An 11381-nucleotide genomic window follows, 5' to 3' on the forward strand; every position below is an offset into this window, starting at 1 on the left:
AATGTAAATTCGTACAAACACACACACACACACATGTAACTAACTAGAGTAACTAACTCAAGTTAGTTACTAACTAACCGACAAACCAAAAGTAGTTACAACATGTTATAACTAACAAACTAACAACTATCTTGCAAAGCAAGTAACTAACTAAACAGAAGGACATATGCTACAACACTCCCCTTCAATTCAATCTATCTGCTTTCACAATACCCAACATGTTCCTTAGCTCTTTAAACCTGTCAGACCTCATAGGCTTGGTTAAGATATCTGCTACTTGAACATTGGTTCTGCAGTGAACCACAATTAGTTTCTCCTTGCTGACTTGATCTCTTAGAAAATGATACTTGGTCTTTATGTGTTTTCACCATCCATGTGCAATAGGATTTTTGGCCAAACTGATTGCAGATTTGTTGTCAACATTCAACCTCATGGGTTTCACATAACTGATCTTCAATTCTTCAAGCAAGTATTCAGGCCAAACTGCTTGACATGCTGCTTGTGCTGCTGCTACATACTCTGCCTCACAGCTAGATAATTCCACTATGTTATGCTTCTTTGAAGACCACGAAATAGGTGGATTTCTGAACCCGAACCAGTACCCTGTGCTTCTTCTATCATCTTTGTCTCCACACCAGTCAGAGTCTGAGAAACCTTCAACTTCTATTTGAGTTTCATTGTTGCTTGTTGGAAAAGCTAGGCCATAGTCCTGTGTACCCTTCAAGTATCTTAGGATCCTTTTTGATGCAATCAAATAAGATGTTTTAGGCTTGCTCACAAACCTACTCACTGATCTCACTGCATAGTTGATATCTGATCTTGTATTGCAGATGAATCTCAAGCTTCCTACTACTTGTTTGAACAAAGTAGCATCAACTGCTTGTTCATCTTCACTTTTTGACAACTTTAAATTTGCTTCCATTGTAGTCTCAGCTTCATTACAGTTCTCCATATGAAATCTTTTCAGTACATCTGCAATATACTTTCTCTGATGCAATACAATACCATCTGAAGCATAGTGAAATTCTAATTCAAGGAAATAATTGAGTTTGCCCAAGTCACTCATCTCAAACTCATTTTTCAATCCGCCCTTGAATTTCTCAATGCTAGCTACATTATGTCCTGTAATAAGCAAATCTTCTACATACAGGCAAATAATTATAAACATCTGAGATATCACTTCCCTTCATGTATACACCAAATTCAACAGTGCATTTTACAAAAACTTCCTTTTGCAGAAATTCATCTATCCTTTTATTCCAAGCTCTTGGAGCTTGTTTGAGGCCATATAAAGCTTTATCAAGCTTGTACACTTTGTTCTTTTCTGATTCAATCTCAAATCCAGGTGGTTGCAGCACATAAGCTCTTTCTTCCACATACACTTTGTACCACCGTTGACTCACTTCAACGGGACACTCTTTTACCCACATGTGGGACACTTACCCATGACCGTGTGGGGTACTTTTCAATACAAGTAAGTCGGTCCCTTTTTTGAAACCAGACTCGTGATACCACTTGTTAGAGTGAAAGAGAGTGAGAGAGAGGGAATAGTTTCATCTATGAGCATTGATTATTATTGATCATATGAATACAATTTATAGAGATACAAATTGTAGTGTATTGCTTGGTTAACAAGCTAACTAGAGTAACTAGCTCAAGTTAGTTACTAACTAACCAACAAACCAAAAGTAGTTACAACAACCTGTTATAACTAATAAACTAACAACTATCTTGCAAAGAAGGTAACAAACTAAACAGAGGGACAGATGCTACATCATCTGATACAACATCTTGTTTTTTCTCGTGTTTGTTCCTCTTGTTTGTACCACTACTTTTTCATTTTAGTATATCTTTGCTATTAAAAAAACATACTAATAAGTTACTCCCTCCGTTCCTTATTATAAGCATCTTTTGGTGTTTTTCACGCATATTAAGAAAAGTTGGTAGTGTAATTAATGTGTATTTTTTAAATGTTACAATTACTAAATTATCCTTTGTGAAAAGATGTATTTGTAATTGACTTTACGGATTCCAATGCAAAGTAGGGTTATGTTTGAAAAAATAATAATAAATGTGTCTAGGGAACTGAAAAGAGGCTTATATTTAGGAACAAATTTTATGTTTAAAAGAGTGTTTATAATTAAGGACGGAGGAAGTACTTCTTAACTATTAATTTTCTAATATTCTCGGTCAAAATAAATAATACACACACATATATATATATATATATATATATATATATATATATATATATATATATATATATATATATATATATATATAAAGTCAAATTAAAGAAGAAAAAAGAATATAAAAAAGAGATGTCGAAAATATATGATTGAAATCAAAGCCATAATGTAAAAGTTTAACATCAAGAGAAAACCATGAATCAAAGTTCAATTATTATTACGAGGAAACAACAATATTTCAACATTTAAACATCAATCAGAAGTCCCAACTTAATTTTTTTTTTTAACCAAACAAACTTAATTCATATCATTAACTAATAAATGTTTAATACATAAAAAAAATAATCTCAAATCTATGGAAACTAGCCAAAACATTGGCCGCCCTAACAAGAGTATAAGCAACCAAATTCGCTTGTTTCCTAACAAATTTAACCTCAAAGTCCCAACTTAAAACTTAACCGCTCAAAAGAAGCAACAATACCTAACCATCATATGACATAAAAGAATTTGTTATTTTTTTCCCTTTAGTTTTTTGTCCAAATTCCGTATATATATTATTCGATGATGAGATCAAAAGGAATCATGTTACAGTGCGTTCATTCTGTTTTCCGCACAACAAGCACACGCCTTTCACCCGAATCACATACATACCCTCTTCTTCATAAATATATAGTAAGAGTTTGTTCCACTTAATTTGTTTTTACTTTTTATGGGTGGATTCTAATAACAACCCTTTAATTAGACAAGGGTTTAAAGTTGGACTATGATATATATATATATATATATATATATATATATATATATATATATATATATATATATATATATATATATACTTTGAACTAAGGGCTATATATATAATATATATCTTGTAGTTCATTTAGGTTGAAATATAAGGATTGCGATTTGCTGTAATAAATAAGTATGCAATTTTTAATCTTGGCTGTTAATTATTAACCGAAACACTCAAGTTGATAAAGTTATAAAATCATTCAAAATAATCTTATCCATACATGTTATAGATCAGAAGGTTCAAAATATAAACTATGTGAAAATTGTGACATTTTTTACCGCAGTAAATCTGCTTCGGATATATAGCATGTGACTTGGGTTGTTAGCAAAAAATCATTTTTTTTAATGGCACATATATATAAATAAAACTAAAATAGTATGTAGGATACACAACAACGTATATTACCAAAAGTACTCGAGTGAATTACAATATAAAAATACAAAGTAATAACCAACCCATTTGAATTGGTTTAGTGTTGTCGTCTTGAGTTTTTGGAGTATGCTCGACCTCTCAACGTCTCAGGTTCGATTTCATTTGATGCTAATTTTGGTGGGCTAATTCATACTAAGCAAAAAAAACTCTGACTTTAAATTGGACCCCAAAAGTTGACGGTAAAATTGATCCCCTCAGATTAGTCGATTCACGGCCGGATACCAAGTTTTTTTTCTTCTGGGGTGGGGTGGGGGGGCAGAGACACTCACCAATACCCAAGATCACAACCATTTCTATGATTTTTATTTTGGCCGATAGGCGAAAGAGAATCAACTAGTTTAGTTATGATCCTAGCTAGTGTTGTGTAGGAGTAATCCATTACTTTCAAGGTGGAATTGTCACAACGTGGGCATTCTTCTTAGCTTAACTCAAGTAAGACTTCTTCCTTCCCCCCTTTCATGCTCTAAGCGGGAGGCGGGCTTTCGAAGAAAGAAATGACAATAAAGCCATCTTCGCTAGTCAATAAAAGCTGATCTACGACAAGTCTTCATCAATAGTTCAACAACCAGAGCTACTAGGCTAGTCAAGACAAGGAAAAAGTAGCATATTTTTAGCCCTTCTTAATTAACCTTTTTCTTTTTTTTAGATAGGCCAATGTTTCTCAAATGTTTGAACTCTGAATTTAATAATTAATATATTGTTTGGGAGTCCCTCAAATAATCAATTGTGTACCATTAATTTGAAATTAGTTTAATGAAATGCTTACACTACTACACCAAACTAAAAACATTAACACAAAAACATCCATATATTAATTTATTTATTATCATACTCATCAAAAAGATAACACAATTACATCAAAAACATTACATTCAACCCCAAAAAAAGAAGGCTAAATGGAGGACTTGATCCTATATATAGATATATTCTGCCTCTCTTTGTATATAATCTCATACTTACTAAACAAAGTTAGTTAATTTATTAAGTGGCTGATATATGAGATTAAACCCAAAGAGCACCAGCTTTTTTAAGCATTGGAATCAAAGAACGGTTAAGATGAAGACTCATGACTTGATTAGCTCCACCAACAAGTTCACCAGCAATGAAAACAGTTGGAACAGATGGAGAAGAACCAAGTCTTAATAGTGCTTGTTCAATGTCTCTACCTCTTGGTATCTCATCAAGTTCATAAACTGCTGGATTCACACCAAAGTCACAAAAAAGTGTCTTTATTGTATGACTCATGCAACATGAACTCTTGCTGAATATCACCACTGGCCTTTCTGAAACCATCTTTGTTACTCTCTCCATTGTATTATGAATGAATGTGTAGTTTGTAATAGAAGGTTTTTGTATGAGGTGTGTGTTGTTGAGATAAGCAAGATGTGCAATCCTTTATATAGGGGTTTGAGGGGAAATAAATTAAGGGTTGTATGGAAGAAAAAGGAAAAAAGTGGAGAATCGTCTTATAAGATATTTGGGTCACTTTCAAAATCATTGAAAGTGATTGATCAATTAAAAGTCTACTTTTTACTACTAGTACAAACGATTCTTTATCCATGCATTGATTGCATGCATATATACGGAAAACAAATCAAGACAAGTCCTTGGTACGGCTTCAAATATAATTTTTATATATGTTTATTATTTATCTCATCATCATTGTTACCTATATAATTTGTTTATTGTGATTATGTCCATCAAGCTCCAAGGTCCAAGTTTGAGGTGACTCACATTTTTAGAGAAGAGAATTGTGCCGAACATTGGTTTATCTACAAATAGATTTATCTGAAAAAATTGTTGTTTAGTTCTATTTGGAATGATCTCAATCACAACACGCTAGCTAGGTTTACCTTTATATAGATTTTGTTGATGTTACTATTATTGATATTATTGTTTATGTTTGAATCTTTATTTTATCTCTGCACTTTTTTTTTTCCTTCATCAATGTTTTATCTCATTGAATTTTTCTTGATAAAGTTTTTAATGAGGCAGAGTCTTACTCCATGGGTTTTGGTCTAATCCCCTCAAGGTTCCTTTGTATCATTCTTATTTATTAATTAGTCTATCAGTTGATCATGACATCAAATATTATAGTTAGCGTTGTGAGTAGGCTAGGCGGAGCTAGACTTTTTCAAGTTTAAGTTTGACCTGCCAAAAAATTAAAGGTTTGAGTTTGGCTTGTGGCTTATTATAGGTTTTTTCTTGGTACATATTATAGGTTTATTTTTTAGGCCTAAGTTTAACATTTTAAAAACATGATGATTTGTTAGCCTGTTTAAAAGCTTATTTGACATGAATATATTTAAATAATATTTATATTTATTTTCAATATACTAAGGAACTAATAAACCAATAAAATTAAACTTTCTTTTGATAACTAAGCCATAAGTATTTATAGGCCGACCTGATCCTTAATTGTACTACAAACTTTTTATTTTTCCTAATACTGATTTTTCTGCCATTATCTATCTTTGAGCATCTACAAGAAAAGTTGGATTTATCCAATTGGGACCTCTTTTATTTGCAACTAAGATTCGCATCCAATTCCAGAAAGCGAAATATGATTATATATGACCACTAGAGACATGTATTTTTATTTTTAAATAATAATATTAATAATGGTTTTTTTTATAAGTAGTAGTAATAATAATAATGTGATCTTTCTGTGTCTATAGTATTCTTTAAAAAATAACAAATTAAGCTTAACCGCGATTATTTTTGTAGCACATGATGGATATTGTTGCCATAAAATCAAGTTCTGTATCAATCAAATAATTTTTAGTTTGATGTGCACTTTTTTTTTAAAACAATGTTACATAACATATTTCGTCCGTCAGTATTTTCCTAAAATTAAGAAAAATGATTTCTTAATTACTATAAATGTGTTTGAAGATTCCATGACAATCATCTTTTTTTAATTGTAAAAAAAACTATACAAATTATGGTTTTTTGCAAGACTTATCTAAACACTTTTATACACATTGTTTCATATTTGTACGAATTTTATCATATAAATATATAAGTTTTAATTTAAAATTTGTAGTTAAAAATATTCTAAGAATTTTCTAGATCGATAATGCATATATGCAGCATTGTGGTTGGTTGGTTGGTTGTGTCCTAGATATATCTAGAAAAATCTATTTAAATGTAAAAGCTAATATATTGTTCGTTTCTTTGTTTTTAAATATAACTATGGCATGGTCACCACTAGGTATAGGAATATTGGTGGTACAACTACAAAGTGATGTTCATGTCAAAAACTATATATGAGAGTCTCACTTTTACATTGTGTGCTTGTCAAGTCTCTCGTAGCGCCACGTTTTGTTGCGATGTGATAACTATACTTTTTGTTGAATACCCAACTGAAAAATATATGCTGCAAAAAGCACACCATATGTTTTCATTTTGAGGGTTCCTTTCCCACATATCGATCGTGATTTAATAAGTGTACTTTATTTGGTAACTGCCTCTATGTAGAAGCCAATGGCCTCTTCTTCTTTGGCTCATGTATTTGTACTTAATGTGCATATTCATTATCATCTAATTATGCTAAATATGATCTAAAATTCCTAACTACATGACACATTAATCCGATTTTGAACTCGAGACCTCGTAATTATGCATATGAATTTCATGTTTGTAATAAAGAAGGATCAGTGGCGGTGCCGCATACATTTGAGAGGTGCAGCAACACCCCTAGGGTCTTAATAATTTGTACAAATAATATTATTTTTTATGGATAATGAACCTCCTAACTTTTACGCTTTACACCCTATTTTATATGTGTCATTTTTTTATTTTTGTTGTGTTTCGATAAACCTATAATAGTATGATTGTTATTCTCTTTTATGCTATCATAACATTTATTATTATTATAATTAATAATATAGTGGTGATTATTCAATTATAATTAAAATTAATATTTTGAAACAAAATAATTGATTCCAAGTCTTGGAAGTTGCTGTTAAAAGTAATTATCCATTGGACTAGCAAATTATTGATGTTTAATATGAAATATATATTACATATATATACATAATTTTAATTAGTTATAAATCGTATAATTTATATGTTATACTTGCTTTAAAATTTTAATTATACTCGATTTTAATTTCTTTGACAAACTTCAACCCGATTGAATCAAACAAAACTATTATATTGTTGATTGGTTTGTTTTGTTCAAAAAAATTCATGGCAAAGGTGGTCAGGCAGCGTGTGTTGTGGTAAGTGTGTGAGTTGAGTTTAAGTCTTACATTGCTTGTAAAAATGGAGATTGAGTATTTTATAAGTAAGATGACTCATAAACCCAATGTGTTAAAGTTTTGGATTAAAATATGGTGTCCAATTCACCGAGTGCACTGTTTAACATGAACCTATTAATAATAATCTGAGCTCCTCTTGTGACCAAACATTGCATCCTTCCCTTGAGCCAGAGTCCTAGCTCCGCCACTGTAGAGGACATAACATAAGTAATATTTTAATATCAAAGTTTATTAAAAAAATTCATAATTATTTCAAAATTGCACATAATTTACCAAAGATTTAATCTCTTTGTTTTTTGCATAACTAATCTAAAAATCCTTATTTTCCTTCTAACCCTAAGAAGATTTCAAACTCCAATTTTCTTTTGACATATTCAAACTCCAAATTTAAACTCACTCCTATATTAAGGAAGTAATATGCATGCATTTTTTTAAAATTGGTTGATTTGCTTCTCCGACAAGTTGGGTTTCTCATTAATGATTGATGATTGAGGTAATCATTGTATTTGATAATATGGGTTGTTTTCCTTGTTTTGTAGCTTTCAACAAAGAAGCTTCCCATGTTCACTCTAGAAGGGTTACCTCAGGTCACCACTATTTTTTTTTCTTCTTCTTTCCATATACATTTGCTTCTATCTTCAATTTTCTTTGAAATTATTGATTCATTTGATCTAATTCATCTCACATTGTGCTTCCATTGCTTTAGGTAGTGAAAATCATTTGATAAGGTAGTGGATATATATATTAGCTTCACTTTATTGAATTTCATTCTTATTAAAAAATTCTTTTGGCTCCATTTGTGTCAACAATTGTGAGATGCATGCATTGAGTAAAGTATTCAATGTTTTTGTTAATTAAATTTCAAATTTGTATTCCAAAAAATAATAATTCAAAGTTGTATAATTTTTAGAGAGATGCCTTATTTACTAAAATGTTAAGTTTGTTCAAATGAATCAAAATACTTGTCAGATCGTCAGTGCAATAAACTTTACGCTATTAATAAATCATAATAATCAGATCACAAAAAATATTTGACTTTAATCATAATTATTTATATTATTTGTACAAAAAAATTCAAATTACTTTATTTATATTATTTGTACAGAAAAATTCAAATTACTGAGTACCTCAAGTCCGAACACGAAAGATGAGTTAGAAGGAAGTGTGCGTACACATACATTTACATTACAAGAGCTTAAAGCCGCTACTAATAATTTTTCGCCAGAATGTTTACTAGGTGAAGGGGGCTTTGGGCCTGTATACAAAGGTCGCCTTGAGAACCCTAAGAACGTAAGTTGTGATTACTTCTACTCTTAGGTTTTGTTTGGAAAAAAAAGTAGTAAATAACTGATAAACTAACTGATCGAAGCTTATACCGGATTGTATTGTCTATTAGTACTAATACCCACATCCGTTTGTCTTATATTTGTACTTGCACCCTTTATCCGCATTTTATTTTTTTAGCCAAGTTAAATATATAAGTCTCAACTTCACAAAATCAAAATCATTCAAAATTAAGTCTACAAATGCTCATCCAAACACAAACTATATGTAGGTAATCAATTTTTCATTTCATTAATATTGTATACAGTCTCTCATTCTCTATATATATCTTTGTGGGTGAAATGATGTTTATGCAGAAAGCAGTTGCTGTAAAACAGCTTAAGCAGAAAAGTTGTCAAGGTGATCGAGAATTTTTGGCGGAGGTTCTCATGCTGAACCTATTAAATCACAAAAATCTTGTGAACTTGATTGGTTATTGTGCCGATGGAGATCAACGGTTACTTGTTTACGAGTATATGGCATTTGGATCTTTAGACAAGCATTTACATGGTCAGATTGCATTCTCATTACCCATCTATGATTTCTTCAGTCTTCTTCTGACATTTGATATTGCTTCCAGATCTTCCTCCTCGCGCAAAGCCGCTAGATTGGAATACAAGGATGAAAATAGCATTGGCGACAGCAAAGGGATTGAAGTATATGCATAAGGCAAATCCCCCTGTAATATATAGAGACTTAAAATCATCCAACATTCTCCTTGATGAAAATTATCAAGCCAAGTTATCAGATTTTGGGTTGGCAAAACTTGGACCAATTGGTGATAGGAGTCATGTAACCACTAGAGTAATGGGAACATATGGTTATTGTGCCCCTGAATATTTTATGACAGGACAACTAACTATGAAGTCTGATGTTTATAGTTATGGAGTATTCATGCTCGAACTTATCTCAGGACGCAGAGCTATCGATGATAAACGTCCACAAGCCGAGCGAAGTCTAGTTGTTTGGGTAAGTTCCATTTGGATAAACAACTAGACATATAAACTATATAAATATAATAAATAGTTCCTGATGTATATAAAATTTGTCAATTTAGTTCGTTCTATTAAAATGTTCGAGACGAAATTGAAGAATTCTAAGTATGAACTAAATAAATTTCCCATTGTCTTTGTCTTGTATATTTGTGTGTAGGCAAAAAGTCATTTTAAAAACCGTAGGGACTTTATCAAATTGGTTGACCCTCAACTTCAAGGTCGTTTTCCAATGGAAGGACTATATCAAGCAGTTGCTATTGCAGCAATGTGTGTACATACACAAGCTTCAACAAGGCCTCTCATTGGTGATATTGTGGATAGTCTTACATACATGACAAGAAGGGACACATCACCCAAATTGAGAAAAAAGTATGATGACTAAGTGAGTGAAAAGACAAAAATGTCAATATGGGAAGTGAACATCTTGGATTTATATGTGCATATTACAGGGAAAGAAGGGTAATTTGTTTGCCCCCATGTGTGTGTTTTGTTGTACACAAGGAGAGCAAGGCCATGGCCAAACCTTTTTTAACCCTCAAAACTTTGACTCAAAATACTTGTATTTTATAAGTGATTATAAGCGAAGAACATATTTTTAATGTGTCTTCTAGCTCAGTTAATTAATGAGTACCCCAAAGTTTTTTGTGCATGTATTTCGTTTGCACTTTGATATTGATTTTATTTTGTATTATTTGTAAGAAAAAGGTGAAAGGTGAAATTGAATTAACTAATTCCTTTTCGATGTATAATAATGACAAATATATAAATATATATTATTTTTTTAGTTAAATTTGTGATTGATTATGTTAATTTCTCTTACATAAAAAGATTATCTTAATCATTAACAAATAATCAAAACTTTTCATTGTCGATGTCTTCTCTAATTCTATTTTGTATCTTCCTAACAAATACATCTAAAATTTCTTTCTAAAATTTCTATTTTAAGGACATTTTTCATGAATATTTTCTCTACATTTTCCAATTTGGATACAATTAAAAATACACCTATTGAATACAATTTTACATAACAGGGTAAAATATATAAAAAGTAATATAAACTGTAGGAAAATTATAGAAAATAAATGTACATGTTTTTAATTAGTATGAAATAAAATATTTTTTATTTTACAGATTCATGTAACAGCATTTCATCATTAGAAAATTGTGTAGAGATGTTAAAAAAGTATATGGACAAAAATTTGCAATGTCGTGCATACAGATTAATCTTAAATTATAATTAGTGAGAATGAAAAGACGCATTTGATTCTGCATCCTATATTAAAATATACTGTAGGGCTGGTTCTCTACTTTGAAAGAAAACAAGCAAAATGTATGACTAATGTATAGATCGGATTTGTATAAAAAAAATAGACCAATAATTTTT

General features: G+C 30.8%; 2 protein-coding genes across 2 annotated transcripts; one reads left to right on the top strand and one right to left on the bottom strand.

Moving 5' to 3' along the window:
- Nucleotides 1–4203: 4203 nt before the first annotated feature.
- LOC123924007 (monothiol glutaredoxin-S2) lies at nucleotides 4204–4771 on the bottom strand. The gene has a single exon (XM_045976763.1). It carries the CDS (start codon nucleotides 4723–4725, stop codon nucleotides 4417–4419), a length of 309 nt encoding a protein of 102 aa, XP_045832719.1. The 5' UTR covers nucleotides 4726–4771; the 3' UTR covers nucleotides 4204–4416.
- A 3422-nt stretch (nucleotides 4772–8193) lies between these two features.
- Nucleotides 8194–10379, top strand: LOC123922672 (serine/threonine-protein kinase PBL27-like). The gene is made up of 5 exons (XM_045975368.1): nucleotides 8194–8266; nucleotides 8785–8969; nucleotides 9320–9512; nucleotides 9583–9971; nucleotides 10155–10379. Exons 1-5 carry the CDS (start codon nucleotides 8194–8196, stop codon nucleotides 10377–10379), a joined length of 1065 nt encoding a protein of 354 aa, XP_045831324.1.
- Nucleotides 10380–11381: the final 1002 nt, after the last annotated feature.

The sequence above is a fragment of the Trifolium pratense genome, linkage group LG4 (assembly GCF_020283565.1).
Source record: "Trifolium pratense cultivar HEN17-A07 linkage group LG4, ARS_RC_1.1, whole genome shotgun sequence".
Taxonomy (NCBI): domain Eukaryota; kingdom Viridiplantae; phylum Streptophyta; class Magnoliopsida; order Fabales; family Fabaceae; genus Trifolium; species Trifolium pratense.